Source organism: Euprymna scolopes, chromosome 13 (assembly GCF_053919585.1).
Source record: "Euprymna scolopes isolate OS-2025 chromosome 13, ASM5391958v1, whole genome shotgun sequence".
NCBI classification, from domain to species: domain Eukaryota; kingdom Metazoa; phylum Mollusca; class Cephalopoda; order Sepiida; family Sepiolidae; genus Euprymna; species Euprymna scolopes.
In genome coordinates this window covers 107,611,260-107,631,310 of record NC_136494.1, presented here as the reverse complement: position 1 = coordinate 107,631,310, position 20,051 = coordinate 107,611,260, and the positions used below count along the sequence as shown (strand labels likewise).

Genomic DNA, 20,051 nt, shown 5'->3' with positions numbered 1-20,051 from the left:
AGAGACATTGCGAGCCTCTCTCTGCTTTATCATTATTTTCATGGCAAGTGCTCGTCTGAGCTCCAATCTATGGTCCCCCCTTGCCAAACATTCATGAGAAACACTTGTCTAGCTGAAAACACTATCAATAATTTCCCCCACTCTTTATCTGTGCCTAAACCTAAATGTACATTCTATGAACAAGGCTTCTTTCTTAGGAGTGCACACCTGTGGAACTCTCTTCCGTTTATCTGCTTTCCAGCTGACTACAATATGGTTGTCTTCAAGTCCAATGTAAACAAGTTCTTGATGAGTCGTTCCCCTTAAGTAATTCAATTTACCAAATTTACACTTCTAACGATTACTATATTGTCCCATCAACTACTGTACACTCTTTAACGCTTATCCTCGAGAGGCCTCTGTGCCTTAATAAGTGGTGACTTCTTTGCAAAAACAAAAAACGCCTGATGAGATGGATGCTTATTGAAACTTTGATCGAAACATGTAGTATATTTGTATAAATAAAACCAAATACATATGAGAGTGAGGAATTTAAACGTTTTCACTTTAATTATTAGACTTACTTCATAATACATTGTAGACTACATTGCACTGTAGAGAATCTGCTGTTGATTTTAGAAAATTATTTTATATAATGGCTTGAATTAAGTTTAAAATGCAGAAGTCAAGTATCATGGGTCAGTTGTGCTTTAAAAATAAATATTCATTTCGAACACACCCCTGTCTTATCAAAAAACCTACTTTTATATAGATGCTTTTGCGGTTATAAAACTCCTCAAATGCACTTTTAATGTTGGGCTGTATAAGGGTGTTATCTTTGATCAAAATCGAACTGTGCCTTCTTTAATCTGATTTTTTTGATTATCGATTTTTTCATACTTATCGAAAGCATTCCAATACAAACTCTGTTTTAGAACACTCCCAGACACATAAAAGAACATTTGTTTGAAATTTTAAAATAAATTGGCCTAGCCATAGGAAGCGGACTCACACATAAACACAAAGTGCTTTTTATATATAATATATAATTGAATATTAAACATAACTTACAGGATAACCCAGTGAAATCTGTGATTAAAAAAAAAAATGTTTTCAGTGCCGCTCGTATTACTTTCTACTGTCCAACCTACTCAGTTCAATTCCAAAAACTCGACTTTATATTTCATTCCGGAATTGCTTGTGATTAAAAAAAACAATAATTCTCAGCATTAGTACTACTTCCTACTGTCCAACCTACTGAGTTCAATTCCAAGAACTCGACTGCGCTGCCCTCTCGACTTCAGGTTTTTTTATTACTTCTTTTTGGGGGCGAGCCTCATTGATCTGCAAATCAATGCATATCAAACTACAAAATCTTGTTAAATGAATGTTTAAAATCTCAATCTATTCTTACCTGTTCGCCAATAAATTGCCATGCTGAGACTTGTTTGGAACGGAATATGTCAACCTGCACAAAATAAATATAAAAAATTATATAAAAAAGAAAACATTTTATTAATTACTTAACATATGATTTCGAGTTAAGATGATTAATTGTAATCGGAATTGAAAAAAAAAAATCAAAACATTCGGTATTGGAATCAGAAAAAAATTGTGCGTATTTTCCAATGCCATAATGATTCTTTTGTCATTTTTTATTTGAATATGTTTAAAGTAAAATCTTCCTTTTTTGATAATAATTATAAATTAATAAATATATATCGATAGATGATCTCTCAGGAATTTTTTTTTTTTTCGTTAAGGAAAATATCTCCCCATTTATTATGTGTTTTTATAGGAATCGGGAAAAAAGAACACCTATATGGTTAAACATTTAGAAATCTATAAAGAATTGGAATCAGTAATTGTATCGGAATCGGGAATTCAGTACAGTATTGATAATTGCATCAGAATCGGTAAAAATATTGGAATCGTCCCATCACTAATATGAATATTACAAGAGGTTATAAATATATATATATTTTAATTTAGATATATATATAAGTATATATAAATTTTAATTTATATATATATAAATATATATTTTAATTTAGATATATATAAATATATATATATACATCTTTATTCATATATATAAATATGTATATAATTTAATTTATATATATAAATAAATATATATATACTTTAATTCATATATATATAAATATATATATTTTTTTAATTTATATATATATAAACATATATTTATATTTTAATTTATATATATATATATATAAATATATATACATTTTAATATCTATATATATAAATATATATAAACTCTAATTTATATGTATATAAATATATATAAATTTTAATATATATATATAAATATATATAAATCTTAAGTTATATATATATAAATATATATATTTTTCAATTTATATATATATATAAATATATATAAATTTTAATCTATATATATATAAATATATATTTTAATTTATATATATAAATATATATATATATTAATTTATATATATAAATATATATATATTTTAATTTATATATAAATATATATATATATTTTAATTTATATATATATAAATATATATATTTTTTAAATTTATATATATAATTATATATATATAATTTAATTTATATATATATAAATATATATAAATTTTAATTTATATATATATATATATAAATATATATAAATTTTTATTTATATGTATAGAAATATATATAAATTTTAATTCATATATATATATAAATATATATTTTTTAATTTATATATATAAATATATATATATATAAATATATATATATATATATATATATAACAGATAATCACGATGACACAACTGTTCTTAGATCACTGAAGTAACGCAACATTAAGCCTGACTAGTACCATATGGGTGACCATTTGGGAATTCTGGGTAGTTGTTGTTTCCGTGGTGCAGTGGATAGAGACATTGAATCTCTACGGTTCCAAATGAGAATTGTCTGAATATAGCGGTTTCAATCCTACCCAAAGCCGGCCAGAGGCTTACTTGGCCAAAAAACGTGGTGAGACGACAACAACTACAGATGGCTGTGGTTAATGAGATTCGAAGTTTCTATCCGTCGTGGTTACAACCTGACGAAGGCCAGAAGACTAGTTGGTCGAAACATTATGAAAGATGAGAATAATAGTTTGCAATAATTAAATTAATATAAATAATACTCATCTCAATAATGAATCCCAATTAAAATAGTATATACATTAATGTACTGCCGTGTACATGAGATGGAAATCACAGGATTAATTTTATGATGCCTTTGTGTTTAGTTCTCCTATCCTCATCCTTCTCCACTCATCAATTCTCATCCCATTCATCCTTAGTATTTCCCTGAATACACTGAGTAATCTAAAAGTAAAACATTGCTGTTTATAATATATTTTGATATATTTTTTTAATATATTATTTTTAATATATTATTTAATATATTATTTTTAATAAATGATTTTTAATATATTCCTTTAATTATATTATTAAATATATTATTTATTATATTTTTTTAATATATTATTTTTAATATATTATTTAATATATTATTTTTAATATATTATTTTAAATAAATGATTTTTAATATATTGCTTCAATTATATTATTGAATATATTATTTAATATATTTTTTTAATATATTATTTTTAGTATATTTTTTATATATTACTTTTAATATATTATTTAACATATTATCTTTAATATATTATTTTTAATATATTATTTAATATATTATATTAATATATACTTTTAATCATATTCTTTTAATTATATTATTTAATATATTATTTTTAATATATTATTTTAACATATTATTTTCAATATATTATTTTTAATATATTATTTTTAATATATGATTTAATATATTATTTTAATCTATTATTTTAAATGTATTATTTATATATTATTTTTAATATATTATTTTTAACATATTATTTTAATATATTATTTCAATATATTATTTTTAATTTATTATTATTAATATATTATTTTTATATATTATTTTTTATATATTATTTGTAATATATTATTTTTAATATATTTATTAATATATTATTTTAATATATTATTTATATATTATTTTTAATATATTATTTTTTATAAATGATTTTAAATATATTATTTTTATAATTGATTTTCTAGTTAGTTTTTCAGTGAATTTTATTCTTACAATAAGTTTTTTTTTTATTTTACCTTTTGCATTAGAGTTTATCCTACTACAACTTCTATTTGGACTATATCATATGCATATATAGATATGAACACTAAATTCATTCCTTGCATTGGATGTTTTTCATGGCCCTAAATTATATCACTAAGTTTCTACTTTCCTTCATTGAGCCTGGACTTCATTTTGGAATATCTTTTTAATTGTGGCCTCTGATGAAATTTCATACAGTTGTAAATCCATGTGCTAGCCAGCAAAATTTATAGGTTATCTATAAATATTCTTTTGCTAACTACGGTTCATTTGTTGATATGAACCATTCATGTAAAATCTATGGGAAAAAACCTTAAATTATTGCATTGTTTGTTAAAAAATAAATTTATCGCAATTTTTTTAATTTAAATAAATTAATTCCAAATTCTTTTATATATATAGAGAGAGAGAAATTAATTCCAATTATTTTATATATATATATATAGAGAGAGAAATATTTATATATATATATATATAGAGAGAGAGAGAGAGAGAGAGAGAGAAATCAAAAGAACAAACCGTGGCATGTGCTCCATGGCAGGTGCTCGTCTGAACTCCAATCTCCGGTCCCCCCTCGCCAATCTTTCACGAAAAACACCCGTCTAGCTGAATCCACTGTGAAAAAAATTTCCCCACTCTTTATCTATGCCTAAATCAAAACGTAGATTCCATGAACAAAGCTTCTTTTTTAGAACTGCACGCCTGTGGAACTCTGTTCCGTCTGCCTGCTTGCCACCTGGCTACAACCTGGATGTCTTCAAGTCCAACATTAACAAATTCCTAATGAACCGCCCCCCTTAAGTAAACACTTCATTAAATCTCCACACTAACATACTTTATTTGCAATAACCCTTATCCCTGAGTGGCTTCCGGGCCTTGATAAGTGGTGACCACCGTGTAAAAAAATAAAATTAAAAAAAACGTATTATGTGTTCATATATATATATATATATATGATGAAAATAAGGGAAATAGTATTCCGACAAAATAGAGGAAGTCTTGAAATAAAGACGAAACGTTGATGAACACATAATACGGTTTGTTCCTTTTTATTTCTCTATTTTGTCGGAATACTATTTCCATTATTTCATCATATATATATATGTGTGTGTGTGTGTGTGTGTGTGTGTGTGTGTGTGTGTGTGTGTGTGTGTGTGTGTGTGTGTTTTTACTGTTCGTTTAAAATCAATAAATATTTATTACTTTACCAATATTACCAGCAATGGAAAACTCTGTTTAAAAAACAAAAACAAACAAAAGCAACATTTAAAAGAATCGTTTTTGGAATCGTGAAATCTGCACAAGTTTTTTTCCCGATTCTGCTACCTTAAAAAGACGTTAGTTTTCTAATTCCAGATTAATCATGCCAACACGAATCAAAACACAACTTATTCTCTCATTCTCTTGTTTCAGTTGTGTTTTTTAATTTGGTGTTATATTCGGGAAAGTTAAAAAAATATTTCTTACTCGACCAGATTCATTGTATTTCGGCGATCCAACAATGACATATTTCTGATCGGTCTCGCTAAATTTTCCGGAATATATTGAGTAACCTAAAAATAAAATATGAGTACAATACATTATATATTAACAAACGATATATACATATATATATATATATATATATATATATATATATATATATATATATATATATATATATATATATATAAAATAAAAATTACAATTAAATTTACCAAAATGATCCAAGATGGTAAAATTAAAGTATATTATAAATATTAAAGAACTAATATTTATAAAATTATCTCAGACAGGTGTAAAAGCTCGATAAAACCAAATAGGAAATAGAGCTGATTTTTCTTATTTATATTTATGTCTCGGAAGTAGAGTGAAAAGCATATCTTATTTTTCTTTTATTAATATTATTGGAATCTTTTCTTTTTTCCTTGTACACATTTTTGTGAATTATTCCATGGATTTCTGCCTTTGGATTATTGTGGACCATCTTCTTCCAATTACGGGATTTCCTTGTATTTTACTTGTACACATGGAAATTCTTTTAACTTTCTTGAAGTTTTACATTTGGATTTTATCGTCACCGGATTTTTTATCTTCCACCAGACTATCCATTCATGTGTAATCACCTTTTTCCTCACCATATTCCCTCTGCTTCACTTTTCTTGTTATCAAGTAAGATCTTTGAGTTACTTGTTGTTTCATCAAATACTTCTGCATGCAAAATCCGATCCTGCATTTTGCTAATTCCTACCCTCTGATGAGAAGGAAAGTATTTCTTCGAAACTCCGCGGATTAAGGACTATCCATTTATCTAGTGTTTCCTTTTCAGATTAAATATGTTTTTAACTCATTTCAAAGTGTTTTATAATATATTTTATTAACTGTTTGCTCACACACACACACACACACACACACACACACACACACACACATATATATATATATATATATATACACATATATATATATATATATATATATATATGAACATGTGCTTGTGTATGTCTGTGTATGTGTATGTTTATGTGATGCATTTATTCATTTGTGTATATACCTATTTGGAATATAATTTGAAAATAATCATTTATATATATATATATATATATATATATATATATATATATATATATATATATTGTGCATTTAGGCAGCATGATTTCATTTAGACATACATTGTTGAACAGCATGGAGTGCTTTATCTTATCGTCACTTTTTGCAATCTCTCCATCTTTCATATGATCGTTCTAATATCTCGATCGAATTTGTGTAAAAAAGTTCCATAGTTGTTTCCATCCATCTATTTTTTTTTTGTAAGTACTTTCAACTGATTTTCTTCAGTCGTCTTCAGGCAGTTTTGATTATTGTTTGTTTAAAATCTGGATGCTTTTATATGTTTCAGTTCAAATAACATTTAAATTACTTAAAATAGTGAAGCGTCTCGTGTGTAAAAATGTTTTTAACGTGTTAAGAACGGGGTCAAAATAAATGTACAATGATTTAAATGTTTGATTTACAAAATGGTATGGAAGTTTCATTTTTTTTTTAATTAATTTATAAATTTACACTACAACGTATATATAGATATGCATATGCAATTATATGTGCACACGCATATAGCTTGTTTATTATACAAACATTATTGGTTACATATGTGCATACATGTTTCAGTGGAACCTAATTAAAGCATAACACTTCATCAGACCAAAAAAGAATCGATGAAATTGGGATTTCACTGAAACATGTATATGCACATATGTAACAAATAATGTTTGTATAATAAACAGACTATATAGCAGCTCTGTCCTGCATTGAGCACTGTTTAATAATCATGCGAGTTTCATTAGATTTACATCTAGAAAATCTATCTATACATACATACATTATATACATACATACATACATCATATACATATATACATACATATATATATATATATATATATATATATATATATATATATATATTGTTCAAGGTTAATGATGCAGAGATAAAACATCCAATGAATTTAATGAGGTTTATACAAGAGTGCTCAATACCAAGGTAGAGTTAGATATACTTTTTATTTATTTTTACATAAACATATCCAACCAGTGTTTTGCTAATTAGCCAATCCGATTCATATATTGATTGCCATAAGTATATATTTCATACTTTTCTACAAAGCTCTACTCATGTATTGAGCACTGTTAAAGTAAATACTGAAACTCTATACACATTGATCTTATACCATCGTACAACATTATAAGTGTATATACATGAAATAATAATAAATAATAAAAATCACGTGTGGGTGTGTTTGTGCATGTGTGAAAACCGCAATTTTCTTATTCTGAATTAAATAATTGCAAATCAAAAACTTACCTGTAATTGATTCAAAGTTGCTTCCAGTCCCCAACTTGTAATCTATCACGTTTGGTTCTTTACTCGCAAACACACTACCTAAACACAACAATAATAATAATAATAATGATGATGATGATGATGATGATGATGATGATGATGATGATGATGATGATGATGTTATCAGAGGAGGTGGAGAGCACGGGAAAACTGGGGAGACTTGTTGTTACTCAGCTTCCAGAGAACATCACAGGCTGTTTTCAAGGAGAGATCTTTTATGACCTGCGTGAAAGCTCCTTGTGAGCCAATAATAAAAGGAATACGAAAAATGAAGAAAATCAATAAAATACCAATAATTGTAAGAGCACTGGGAATAACCCCCATAAAAAGACTTTAAAAAAAAAAAAAATATTAGGAGAAATTGGAATCAAGGGGAAGATTGAGACTATTCAGCAGACCGTAATACAGAAAACAGCTGCAATCTTCAGAAAACCCTTTGAATGCGGAAATCAAGCCACATATAAACTACAAAGACTAACCGGCTGCCTAAATGGTCACCCATCTGGTACTGGCAAGGCTCAATGTTGCTTAACTTCAGTAATCTGGCAAAAACCGGTATCTTAACATGATTGTGCCGTATATAATATAAAGAAGTTGTAAAACAAGCACAGTGATGCAACATTGCGGCGATGGGACAGGAGTTAGAACATGATTGACAGTGCGGAATCTATTAGATTGTACACTCTTTTTGGAACTTGTCTAATAGGGAGAGACTAATGGTTAATATACCAACCCAGATATGGTAACAATAATGCATAGAATAATAATGGCTTTGCAGAGATATAGGATACTGACAGGTGTTAGTAGTTTTCTAACACTTTAGATTAAGCCCACCTTTGCAGCAGACTTAGCAATGTTTTAAAATATGACGTAAATCATAAATCTATGATATCACGCAAAGCTATAATTATTTTGTCAAGTTAATGTTTTAATCTCTATTGATAGCAAAGTGTAAATAGCTTAGATGGTAGAAGCTAAGACTAACGATTTCAATGTTTCAATTTCTGGTCATTGCATTCACTTTAGATAAATTTCTGCTGTTAAAATAAGTTTACGTCACAATTTCATTTATTTTGCGTAATATTTACGCGTGTGGTTCCAAAAGTAAGGTCTCCAATTTTTTAATTCGAAAACAAAGACGTTGAAGATCTATGAAGATGGGGGTGGTTCCATTAAAACGATCGCCCTTTTGTACTGCAAGATTGATTTTTCTACATAGTCACCATTATTCTTAATGCACTTTTACCAGTGATGAACAATGCCTCAGTCTTAAAAGACAAGAACGTGCTTTGTCAATCACATTTCTATCACCACTCTGAAATCGATGAACCCATCTCCAAACTGTACTGACATCAACTGCGTCGGTTTGTAAGAGTTTAACAGGCGCTGGTGAATGTTGATCGATTCATTTTTTTCTTCATGGAGGAATTCAATGATGCATCTCTGATTCTGACGCACATCCATGACAGGGATTGCTTTCTTTGAGTTTCACACCGTCATATCTGCAACAGAAAGATGAAACTTTCAGGTGATGAGTGCATAAGTTCAGCCATCATAATAATGTAATTTGTAATCGTTTCTGATCTATTTGGGCAGAATTAAAATGTAGGAGACATCACGTTCGTCCACTGTGTTGTTCCAGACGATTTCTTGGAGGTGTAATCGCCCTAAAGAAGTTTAAGGAATTATGTTATATAATTACGATAGTAAAGATCCAAATATTCGAACAATCTCATCAATTTTTCAGCCAACATTTCAGATAGATAAGACGAAGAAAACGTATTGTTGAAATAAATTATATTTCCATGGTATTAAGTAAAGCAACATTTTTTGAAATGAGACAAATTTTGCAATGTATTTATTAGTGATGGGACGATTCCAATATTTTTCCTGATTCCGATACAATTCCCGATTCCGATTCTTCATAAATCTCTAAATATTTAACTATAAAGTTGATATTTTTCTCGATTACCATAAAACATGTTAAATGTATGTACACATACTCTCTCAAACCTTTGATATACGGCATAATCACGTTGACACACCGGTTCCCGTCAGATCACTGAAGTTAAGCAACGTTGAGCCTGGTCATTACTAAAATGGGTGACCAATTTGGGAAGTCCAGGCGCTGAATGTAGGAGGACGTCGACACCTCCCTGCAAAAAGTTGCAAAAACCTAACATTATTATCTCCCCTAACAGGGATATACATGTGATTGGGGACTGCTTGTGAATTTTATACTCTCATGAAACTTCCTCCTTTGGAGGAAGCCAGTTAAACCCTGAATAGGGTTGGTGCTGACTGCACACACATACTTTCTCAAACACAAAAATACACTTACGGGGAGTGATGTATAGATTTTAGTTTAAAATCCATGAATATTTATTATTTTATTATTAGATCCAGCAGTGGGAGGTTTTTTATTAAACAGAATCAAATAAAACAGATAATTAAAGAAATCGTTTTTGGCATCGGTAAATATGCAGAATTTTTTCTGATTCCGATACCCTAAAAAGTTCTGATTTTTCTGATTCCAGAATATGATTCCGATTAATCGTCCCAACACTAGTATTTATGTAGCACCTGTTAGTCAACCTCTGATAGCCAGGAGGTTATCATACAAGATGTAGATGAAGTTTTTCAGCCATGGTGAAGATAATCCATCAAGTAGAAAGAAAAAAACGATAAAAAGAGTCTATTAACTTTGTAAGGCATCTTCTAGTGATGGTGTCGCAAACAAAACACCCGATTCGAATTTGTCAGCACAGAAGAGTTAAGGTTTAGAAAAACTGACATGGGGATGATCATATTAGTTCACAGTCTTGAAATAGTGAAACATAATAAACTAGCAGGAACAGTGTACCGGCGTTGCCCAGTGGAAATATGACTTAAAACCAAAATATCTACAGCAAAGCCCCCTCCCCGAAAACAAAAAAAATACCTACGATAATCTTGTGCATTATCGTATTTGAGTCACGTAAATTACTGATTATGGATAAAAAGCTAAAAAATATTAACACAGAGAGATTGCGGTGGTTGTTAGTGGTAGACACTGTCGGCTCAAGAAAATTGCAACCACTGATGGCAGTGGCCAAAATGAAAGCATCTGGCTTCTACTATCGAGCACTGTCTGACAGTTGCTTTTACAACTGTCACTGTCGGTGCATGGCGGCCACTCGTTCACTGGCGGCCATGACTAGTATCGGCCTAAATTCGACTTGTCCAAAGTTAAATTGTAAAATAAAAAGTTTGTTGCATTTAAGTTCATAGTCAAAGGAAATGAAACATTTAAATAATGCCATTATAATTCTTTGTGTTCTCTGTATCTCTTTCTAGACAAAATTCTAACTATAAAAATTATCAGGAAAACCGATGCAAACGATACAATCATCTGGTTTAGAATGAATGAATGAAAAAATGTTCCAACATAACTGACAACAAAGTCTTTTTGAACAACTCGTTGTCTAATGGATAAAGTATTGACTAAAAATTCAGTTTTAAGTGACACTCTTTTAGAGATTAAAGATTAAATCCATATGGGCGATACTAAGAATATAACTGTGAATAACACAAGATATCCACCCGATCATGGCTGACAGAACGAGAATATGCTACTCTTGCCGATTAAATAAAGAGCTCTGTTCGAAATTCTGTGCAAATTTCCAAGTTCGACAGAAAGAGTCCAGAGTTCGATAGGATTTTGTTTTTGTTTTTTTCAACAAAGGAATCACCACTTATAAAAGCCCAGAGGCCACTCGAGGATAAGGGTTAAAGTGTGTACAGTGGTCAAAAGGTCAATATAGTAATCGTTAGAAGTGTAAATTTGGTAAATTGGATTACTTAAGGGGAAGGGCTCATCAAGAACTTGTTTACATTGAACTTGAAGACGGCCATATTGTAGTCAGCTGGAAAGCAGGTAAGCGGAAGAGAGTTCCACAAGTGTGCAATTCTAAAAAAAAAAACTTTGTTCATGGAATCTATGTTTAGGTTTAAGCACAGAGTGGGGTAAATTATTGATAGTGTTTTCAGCTACATGAGTGTTTCTTGTGTATGGTTGGTGAGGGAGGACAATATATTGGAGCTCAGACAAGCATGTGTCCTGAAAACAACGATAAAACAGAAACAGGCTCGCAACGTCACTTCTGTGAGAAAGAGGTTGCAGGGAAGAGAAAAAGGCATCTCTCACTAGGCTATGAAGTCTATTCTGAACTCTGTTAAGGCAGAATAACGTCTTCCTAGCAGCTCCAGCCCAGATGTGACAGTAATACTCCATCCTTGGACGTACCAGGCTCTTATATAGGTAGAGAATTGCATCAGCAGGTAGATATCTACTGGATTGATAGAAGGAACCCACCATTTTTCCAGCGACCTTGGCAATGGATTTGATGAATGTGTTCCATTTTAGATCAGGAGTAAATGTCAAGCTCAGAAGCTTGTCAAAACATGGAGCCTCTCCAAAACGAGAGCCATTCATTTCAATTGATGCAAGATAGAAGATCAGAGCGTTGATGATGTAAAGATAAAAGCTTGATTTTGGATGCATTAAAAGTAACCAGACACTTTTGGATGCATTAAAAGTAACCAAACACTTATTAAACTATAATAATAAAAAAAACTTAGTCTCCTCTCAATATGATTTTTTTAATTATAAAATAAAATAGCCATTTTGAATCCTTAAACAGACCGCCATGTTTTTTTTTAAATTTTGGGAGAGGACATGATTTTAATGATTTTTAACTGATAAAGTGCGACTATAAGGGGAGGTAATCCGTTTCTCATTAATTAATTTTTGCGATGGTGACGTTTTTTTGTGACATTGGACGTACGGACAAGTAAATTAATATTTAGATAATAAAAATTATCAATCCACATCTAAAAATTAAAAAAATAAGAAACATAAGACCAGAGAGGAGTTACGAAACTTTATTCTTATAGCGATTTGCAAAACCTGAAGTTATAGAATTATCTAAAGAAAAACGTGTCTTACAAATACAAACAAACACGAATCAACGACGAACAGAAGAGATTAAGCGAACCGTTTTTCCAAAATAAAAATAATAAATAATGAAATAACGCTGATTCGAGAAAACGAGAGATCCTTTCATGATAAAAATGACACTGAGAAAATACACTACTTGAGATATTTATATTAAATAAATTTTATCGAAACAAACACTTGAGATACATCTTGAAGGTGGTACTACACAAGCAAGAAAAGCCAATCCTTAAAAAGGCCTCAATTTCCAGTAAAATTTGAAAATGGTTCTTAAAACACTTTGACTTGTTTTAGGCGACACATTTATCGCCGAGATTAAAAAAGAAAACAGAAATAAGGAAAGCAATAACAGACTTTTAGAATCAAAATGCAAGTACAGTTTTATCTAAATAATTTGATAAAATGAATTTCATCCTCAAATTTCTTATAGATTAATGTTAGAAACGAGCAGGACCCGTTAACCAGTGTTGCCCAGTGGAAGCATACCCCTTCCTCCCGTAGAAAATTAAAGTATGGTTATTGTTGTTGTTGTTGTTGTTGTTGTTGTTGTCGTCCAACATCCAACCTCCTCATGTTAAGAATACTTTCAGAATAGACACTCATAATCTCTGTATGGTAAGAACGGCTTTCAGAAGGGTCGCTGGTAACATCCCCAGGTTAAGAACGGCTTTCGGAATAGACACCTCATTTTGGTAATGGGGGGGGGTGACTATTAAAATATTTGCCAACACTTTAACTTTGATAATTGTTGTCAGGATCCCTATGCAAAAATACTATGAACTAACAAAGAAATTTGTGGGTGGCAGTGTAGGTCGGATATAATTAGATTTATTCAAAACTACTTGTATCCGCCAAATATAAATGAGATTTTCTGAATCAGCATAGTTAAAAACCTATAAAGTCGTAATTTTAAAGAAAAGTGTGTTGGTGGACGTAAGGTAAAGCTCTATCTTTAAAAACAAAGTTGGTCTATAAAATACTAAGCAACAAAAGGAAAAAAATTAAAGGAAAGTGTATCTCTAATTTGTCTATAATAAAACACATGCATACAATATTGGATCGTCAACTGAATTCTAAGTTACTAATGCAGGAAACGCAAAGTAAACAATGGTAAATGTAAATAAAAAATGTTGTTTTAGTGTTGTTTTGTTTTTTTTTGTGGGAGAAGAGGTATATGTGCGATGTTAATGTGTGCATAGGTATCGAAAAAATGTAAATAAAGAAAAACGTATAAAGAAGGAAACAAAGTGAAATAAAAAAAATGACAAAAAAAAAAAAAGAAATAGCACCGTTGTCGGTTTCTTCAGTATAACTGCAAGCGAAAAAAGAAAAACAATAATGATATCCGTAAAGTGTATGTATTTTGTTTCATGGATTTGATTTTAGGGGGATAGTTGCACATAAATGTGAGGGTATAAGTATGTAACTTTATGATTATAAGCGTTTAATAATTTTGTATTCGGTTTAGTATTCATACAACTATTATTTCATGTAGAGAGCGGCCATGTTTGTAAAGGTCTGACATGTTTATTTTTTGTAAGAAGGTGTTTATTCTGGAATAATAGATTATGTTATCAGCCAATAAGAACAGCTAGAATGTTAGTTTGGAGAAATTAATATTTTTTGAATCAGGAAGTGGAAATGTAATTGTATGTCTATGAGTGTATGATCTAGTTAAGAAGGGTGTCAGGGCAATATAGTTATAATGTTTATATACCCTCCCGGTCTTGACTGGGGGCGATGAGAGGACTTTAGATTTAGAGAGAAAAATATGAACTACTTCCTTTAAAGATATTGGCGATGATAATATTTCTCCTAGCATGTAATATAAGATTTTATTATAACGAACAAATGTGTATATATGGCGTTCTAAAGTTACATAAGATGGTGGATAATAGTTTAGACATAATAAATTTGTATATGGTATTTTTTATTGCCAACATATGGTAATTTGGTCCAGAGTGGAATTACTGCAATCAAAATATTATATATGGAGATATATCTATCCATCTATCTCTATTTCTATAAAAGTGAGAACGTGTGTGAGGACACTTCTCAATCTATATACTCAACAAATTTTTAATATACAGACTTGAAATTTGGTATATAGGGTATTCAGACACGTGGAAAACTTTGTAATCGGTTTTCATAAAGAAAAATGTCCTATTGAGGGATCAAAATTAAAATATTGGTACGTGGGAGTCATCAGATTTTTATCTGATTGTCAACAACTTCTTCATGTTACGAATAAATATGTTGAAAAATATAATAAAGCTCGTATTAAACTAGTCTAATGGTTATTGTACTTGACTCATTGACTTTAGACTGTGGTTTCGATCTCAGCCTTAGTATTTTTTTTACTTACAAGAATTGAACTGTTTAGAAAAACATAATACTCACATGCACATGTCTCAGTTTCTTTCCGTTTTTTTTTACTTTATTTTTATTTAAAGCAATTTAACCTACTGTATTTCTAAAATAATAAATAATAATTCTGCATTAATTTAAATATAATATTTATACCTATTTTACGACCGTATTTAAAGACCAAGCAACGCCAGATGGGCTGCTAGTATATCTATAATATAAAGCTGAACGTGTGTGTGTGTGTGTGTGTGTGTGTGTGTGTGTGTGTGTGTGTGTGTGTGTGTGTGTGTGTGTGTGTGTGTGTGTGTGTCTGGTCACGAATAGGCTCCTATATGGTTGACTATTTTAAAAAACTGATTACATGTAATAATAGAAGATGTATCGAGACACAGGAATGGGTACGTTTGATCTGGCAGAATGGTTCATTAAATTTGTGGGGTCTGTATTCGCGCCTGGTCTACAAAGTATGGAAATAAAAAATTTAAAAATGAAAAAAAAAAAACGTTTACAAGCGTTTTTGATATAGATGTACATAAGAATACTTTGGTAAGTATGTTTTAACTTAAATAGGGATCGTATAATAAAATTGTGGGGTCTGTGTTCGCACCTGGCCTCCATAGAATGGAAATAGGCACAAACTTTAATAAAGACTTTTCATATCTATCTGCGTAAGTATACTTTGATAATTATGTTTCAGTTTGAAGAAAAATGGTCTAATAAAATTATGAGGTGTTCGTTCGCGCCTAACCTCGATAGAATGGAAATATGTCACAAAGTTTAACAAGGTTTTTTAATATAGATCCACAGAATATTGTGATAAGTGTTTCAGTGTGAACAGGTATGGTATAATAAATTATGGGGTTTATCTATTTTATTTTTACTTTCATCATATTTTGCTTTGGTTTTGATACCCCCAAATTCGAAGCTATCTCTTTACAACTCTTCCTTTTCATAACCTATCATACTTTCATAAATCAGAATCCATTTTCTGTAGGCGTTTTTTGAACCCAGTCAACGACGGGTACTTTTGCTAGTATATATATATATATATATATATATATATATATATATATATATATATATATATACTATCAGCAGAGGCTAGTTATATATGTATACTAGCAGCCTGTATATATACTAGATTTTTGTCCCGTTATAGCCCATTGACTTAGAAGGAGTATTTTATTTCAAATTAATAGTTGACAATGAAATTTGTGCCCATTGATTCATTATATACAAATCCCTAATGCTAATATATTAAACGTACATCAAACGCCCAGTTCACTGCACCTTATCATAACAAAAATAAAAGCCCATACAAAATTTCAGCCATTTCGGTCCAGTAGTTTTCGAGAAAATTTCTAGAATAAATGTGGCATTGTGGTAACTAATCCTTATTAATCCCAATTAATACCTAACTGTGTATCAAATGGATACCATGATACTTAGTTTGCTGCACCTTATTATAACAAAAGTCGAAACGAAATAACAACCACCTCAACCTAATAGTTTTTAAGTAAAAATGGAACGAACAAAGAGACTAAGAGAAATGCATATAGCAACCTTGTCTCTCAAATGTTAGCGTGTAAAAACAAATGAAATCATTTTGGTGGTTAACACCTGGTGCAATCAGGTGGTTGCTGGCAGACCTTGGTTTTTGGCGCTGGTCCACAAGTCTAAAGAGACCCAGGCTTGACTTCATAAGGACTGCTACAACTTTGTACCTTTTTTCTCACTGGCTCCCCTCCTCTTCCGACCTGAACTTGCTGGACTATTTTGGTTGGTTATACGTTGAGAACATCACCGACATAACCTCCTACAACACCAAAGCCAGCCTGATCGCCGCCATCCACTGAGCTCCCGCTAGTGTTTATGGAAAAGGCATGTTCCCAGTTCTTGACCCGTGCCGAGGCAGTGATTGAGGCTGAAGGCAGTTACATTCATCATCATCATCATCATGCAGTTCGTCAATCTTGATAATGACTAGTTGGAGCCTCAGTGCTTTATCCCTCTGTGTTGGCGTAGTCTCACTCCATCACCACAGAACTTTCCACCTTGGCCTCAAACTTGCTTGCGTAGTTTAGGTGCAGTATCTGTTGTGCATCAGACAGACCCCTTCTGAACCTCCAATGCTCATGTCCAGTGGAGCGAACCCGAGATGACTGGCAGCAGAGGAGGCCGCAACTTCTAGCCGAAAGTAATCTCAGTGAGGTAAACAGTTGCCCTATCGTGTCCACTACTATGCCTTTTCTTTTTCTACGCAGTTACATTTAATAGATGTCAGCTCTACTACATAATCAAGTTACTTGATTTGTTTTTTTCAATAGATTTTTCAAATAAAGTGGTAGTATTGTTTTTTTTTAGGGCGACAATTTTATTGTTCTATCATGTATTGCACTCATAGACGGATATAATATAAAAAATTAGAAACACTACACAAAACACCCAAAAACTTTGCTATTTTTTTATTTAAAAAAGATACTAGCGTTATCCACCCGATGTTGCGCAGGAATCTTTTTACTTTGAATTTTGTTTCGATCATTAACCCTTCACCATTTTTACTGGTTCTTTTAATTAATTTCCTTTGAGAAAATATTACCGTTTTTCGAGATATAGTTTAATGAAGGACAGTGCAAGTGGCGTTCCAAAGGTAATGCCTCCTATTTTTTATTCCGACCAAATGGATCATAGGAGTTTCAAATTGCATTATTATGCATATATTACCTAAAAGTTTTATCTCTGTGTTGCAGATATTGACGGTGTAAGACTTTAAGAAGTCAACCCCTGTCATGGACGTATGTCAAAACTAGAGATGCGTCATTGATATTTTTGGCAAAAGTACATTAAGAATGATGGTGACTACGTAGAAAACTACATTCTGGAGCACAAAAGGTCGGTCGTTTTAATGGTACCACTCTTCGTGGCTCTTCAACTTTTGGAGTTAAAAAAAAATAGGAGGCTTTACGTTTATAACGACTCTTTAGTCTTTCACCCCAACACCGCATACTATAAATCCATCCGCATATACATCCTTCATCAATCGCCATAAAAACATCATACCATGAAAACTAATTAAAACCCATAAGAAAAGGTGGGAGGGAAATAAAAATTTTATGTACAATATAAAAATGAAATAGTTACAATGTTAGTAACAAAAGACCCCCCATTTACTAAACTGTGGCAGATACGATGATTCGCCAGTTGAAAAGGTGACGCTTTATTAACAACACCTCTTATAAAAACTTCGAAAAGGAACCAACATCTCTGGCAAATCAAGCTGTCACCTAATTGGGGAGGGGAATGGGACTAAAAAAAAAAATTTCGTTTTACCATAAAATCGACAAAATTCTTTCAAAATGTGAAAATCGAATTGCCATTTTCGATTTTGTTCTCTTTTTAACTAAGAAATAGACATGATACAAAATGATATTTTAATATTTCTTACATGCAGGCTCTTTTTCTTCTATTTTAAAAATATTTTTATAAAGCTGAATAAACTTTTCACATCATAACAGCATATGATAGTATGATCCATTGCTATATTACACTTAGACATTTCAGATTGTGCTTTATGAGTGCACTTACGTAAATATGTGATTTAATAAAGCACTTGTTATCGTGTGCATAGTCGACCAATAATCTGTACTTGTGAATTGTTTTTTTAATGTATATCGCTTCAGACAAGAAACAAGAAACTAACAAGAACGAAAGAAGATTATTACAAATGCAGGAGATGCTTAATGTCCTTGCTCTTAAAAAAAAAGTTATGGTTATATGTAAAAGGAAAGCAGTCAGCAGGAAAAGAGTTTCACAAGCTTGCAATTCTTTGAAAGAAGCTACTGGAATTAGACACTGTATTACAATGAGTTATCAAAAAGTGAATTGATGAAGACCACTAGACTAACGAGTTAAATGAGCTGGGAACAGATACTCACCTTTATAAGAATCATGACCAGGCACGCCATAAAGAACTTCTTCCTAAGAAGAGAAAGTATTGTCATTATTAGTTAATTCAATTCAATAAGCATTAATGAAGATTAATCAATTCAAATAACTAATCCATTAAAAACCATGACACCCCCAAAGATCGAACCTTTTTTCAGTCGCGAAGGGCGGTGGCAATGTGGCATTGATAGAGCTGTCCTGCTTTAGTGAAAATCAAGTATGAGCCCATATGAGGATTTCGTTCTCTTGTCTCTGTCTCTGTGTATGATAGTCAGAACATGTCAGGCGTGGAACCCTCAAATTAATTAATTATACATGTTTAGACGCCATGTCTTTGTGTGCGGCGTCAAACCATCTTCAATACACTCTCCTTGGTATTGGTATTAAAAATGTGCAACTTGTAGGCACTACGAATTGCTAAAGTCAATAAAGTGAACTTAATGCAGCAATCATCAGCATTAGCATCGTCATCATTATCATTGACATCACCATTTTTCCAGTTACATTTCTGAATTTTTGAAATGAGGATTGGTTTTTCATATTGTTCTCATCTTGAGTGTAATTTTCACAACGTTTCGGTCGATATAACCTCTGACCTTCTTCAGGTTTAATGGAGAGTAGATAATGCACTGTGGATGTGTTATCAGCAGCTCCAGTAACTCTCGCTTCTCCTTATTTGTCCTTCAGTCCTCA

The 20,051-nt window shown here is 30.9% G+C and overlaps 1 protein-coding gene and 1 pseudogene across 2 annotated transcripts in view; one reads left to right on the top strand and one right to left on the bottom strand.

Annotated features, from left to right (window-relative positions):
• Nucleotides 1-20,051, bottom strand: part of LOC145292146 (integrin alpha-9-like) — an 89,977-nt gene that overhangs the window by 48,845 nt on the left and 21,081 nt on the right. For both annotated transcript variants that reach the window (XR_013869557.1, XM_080138275.1), the window contains exons 5-8: nt 19,349-19,391; nt 8,012-8,089; nt 5,638-5,723; nt 1,394-1,447 (exon numbers count right to left, since the gene is read on the bottom strand). Coding sequence is in view for 1 of the 2 variants with exons in the window: in XM_080138275.1 (XP_079994401.1) it covers nt 1,394-1,447; nt 5,638-5,723; nt 8,012-8,089; nt 19,349-19,391 (261 nt within the window). In the remaining variant the exon portion in view is untranslated. The remainder of the gene's footprint in view (nt 1-1,393; nt 1,448-5,637; nt 5,724-8,011; nt 8,090-19,348; nt 19,392-20,051) is intronic.
• On the top strand, nt 10,069-10,187 carry LOC145292667 (5S ribosomal RNA; annotated as a pseudogene).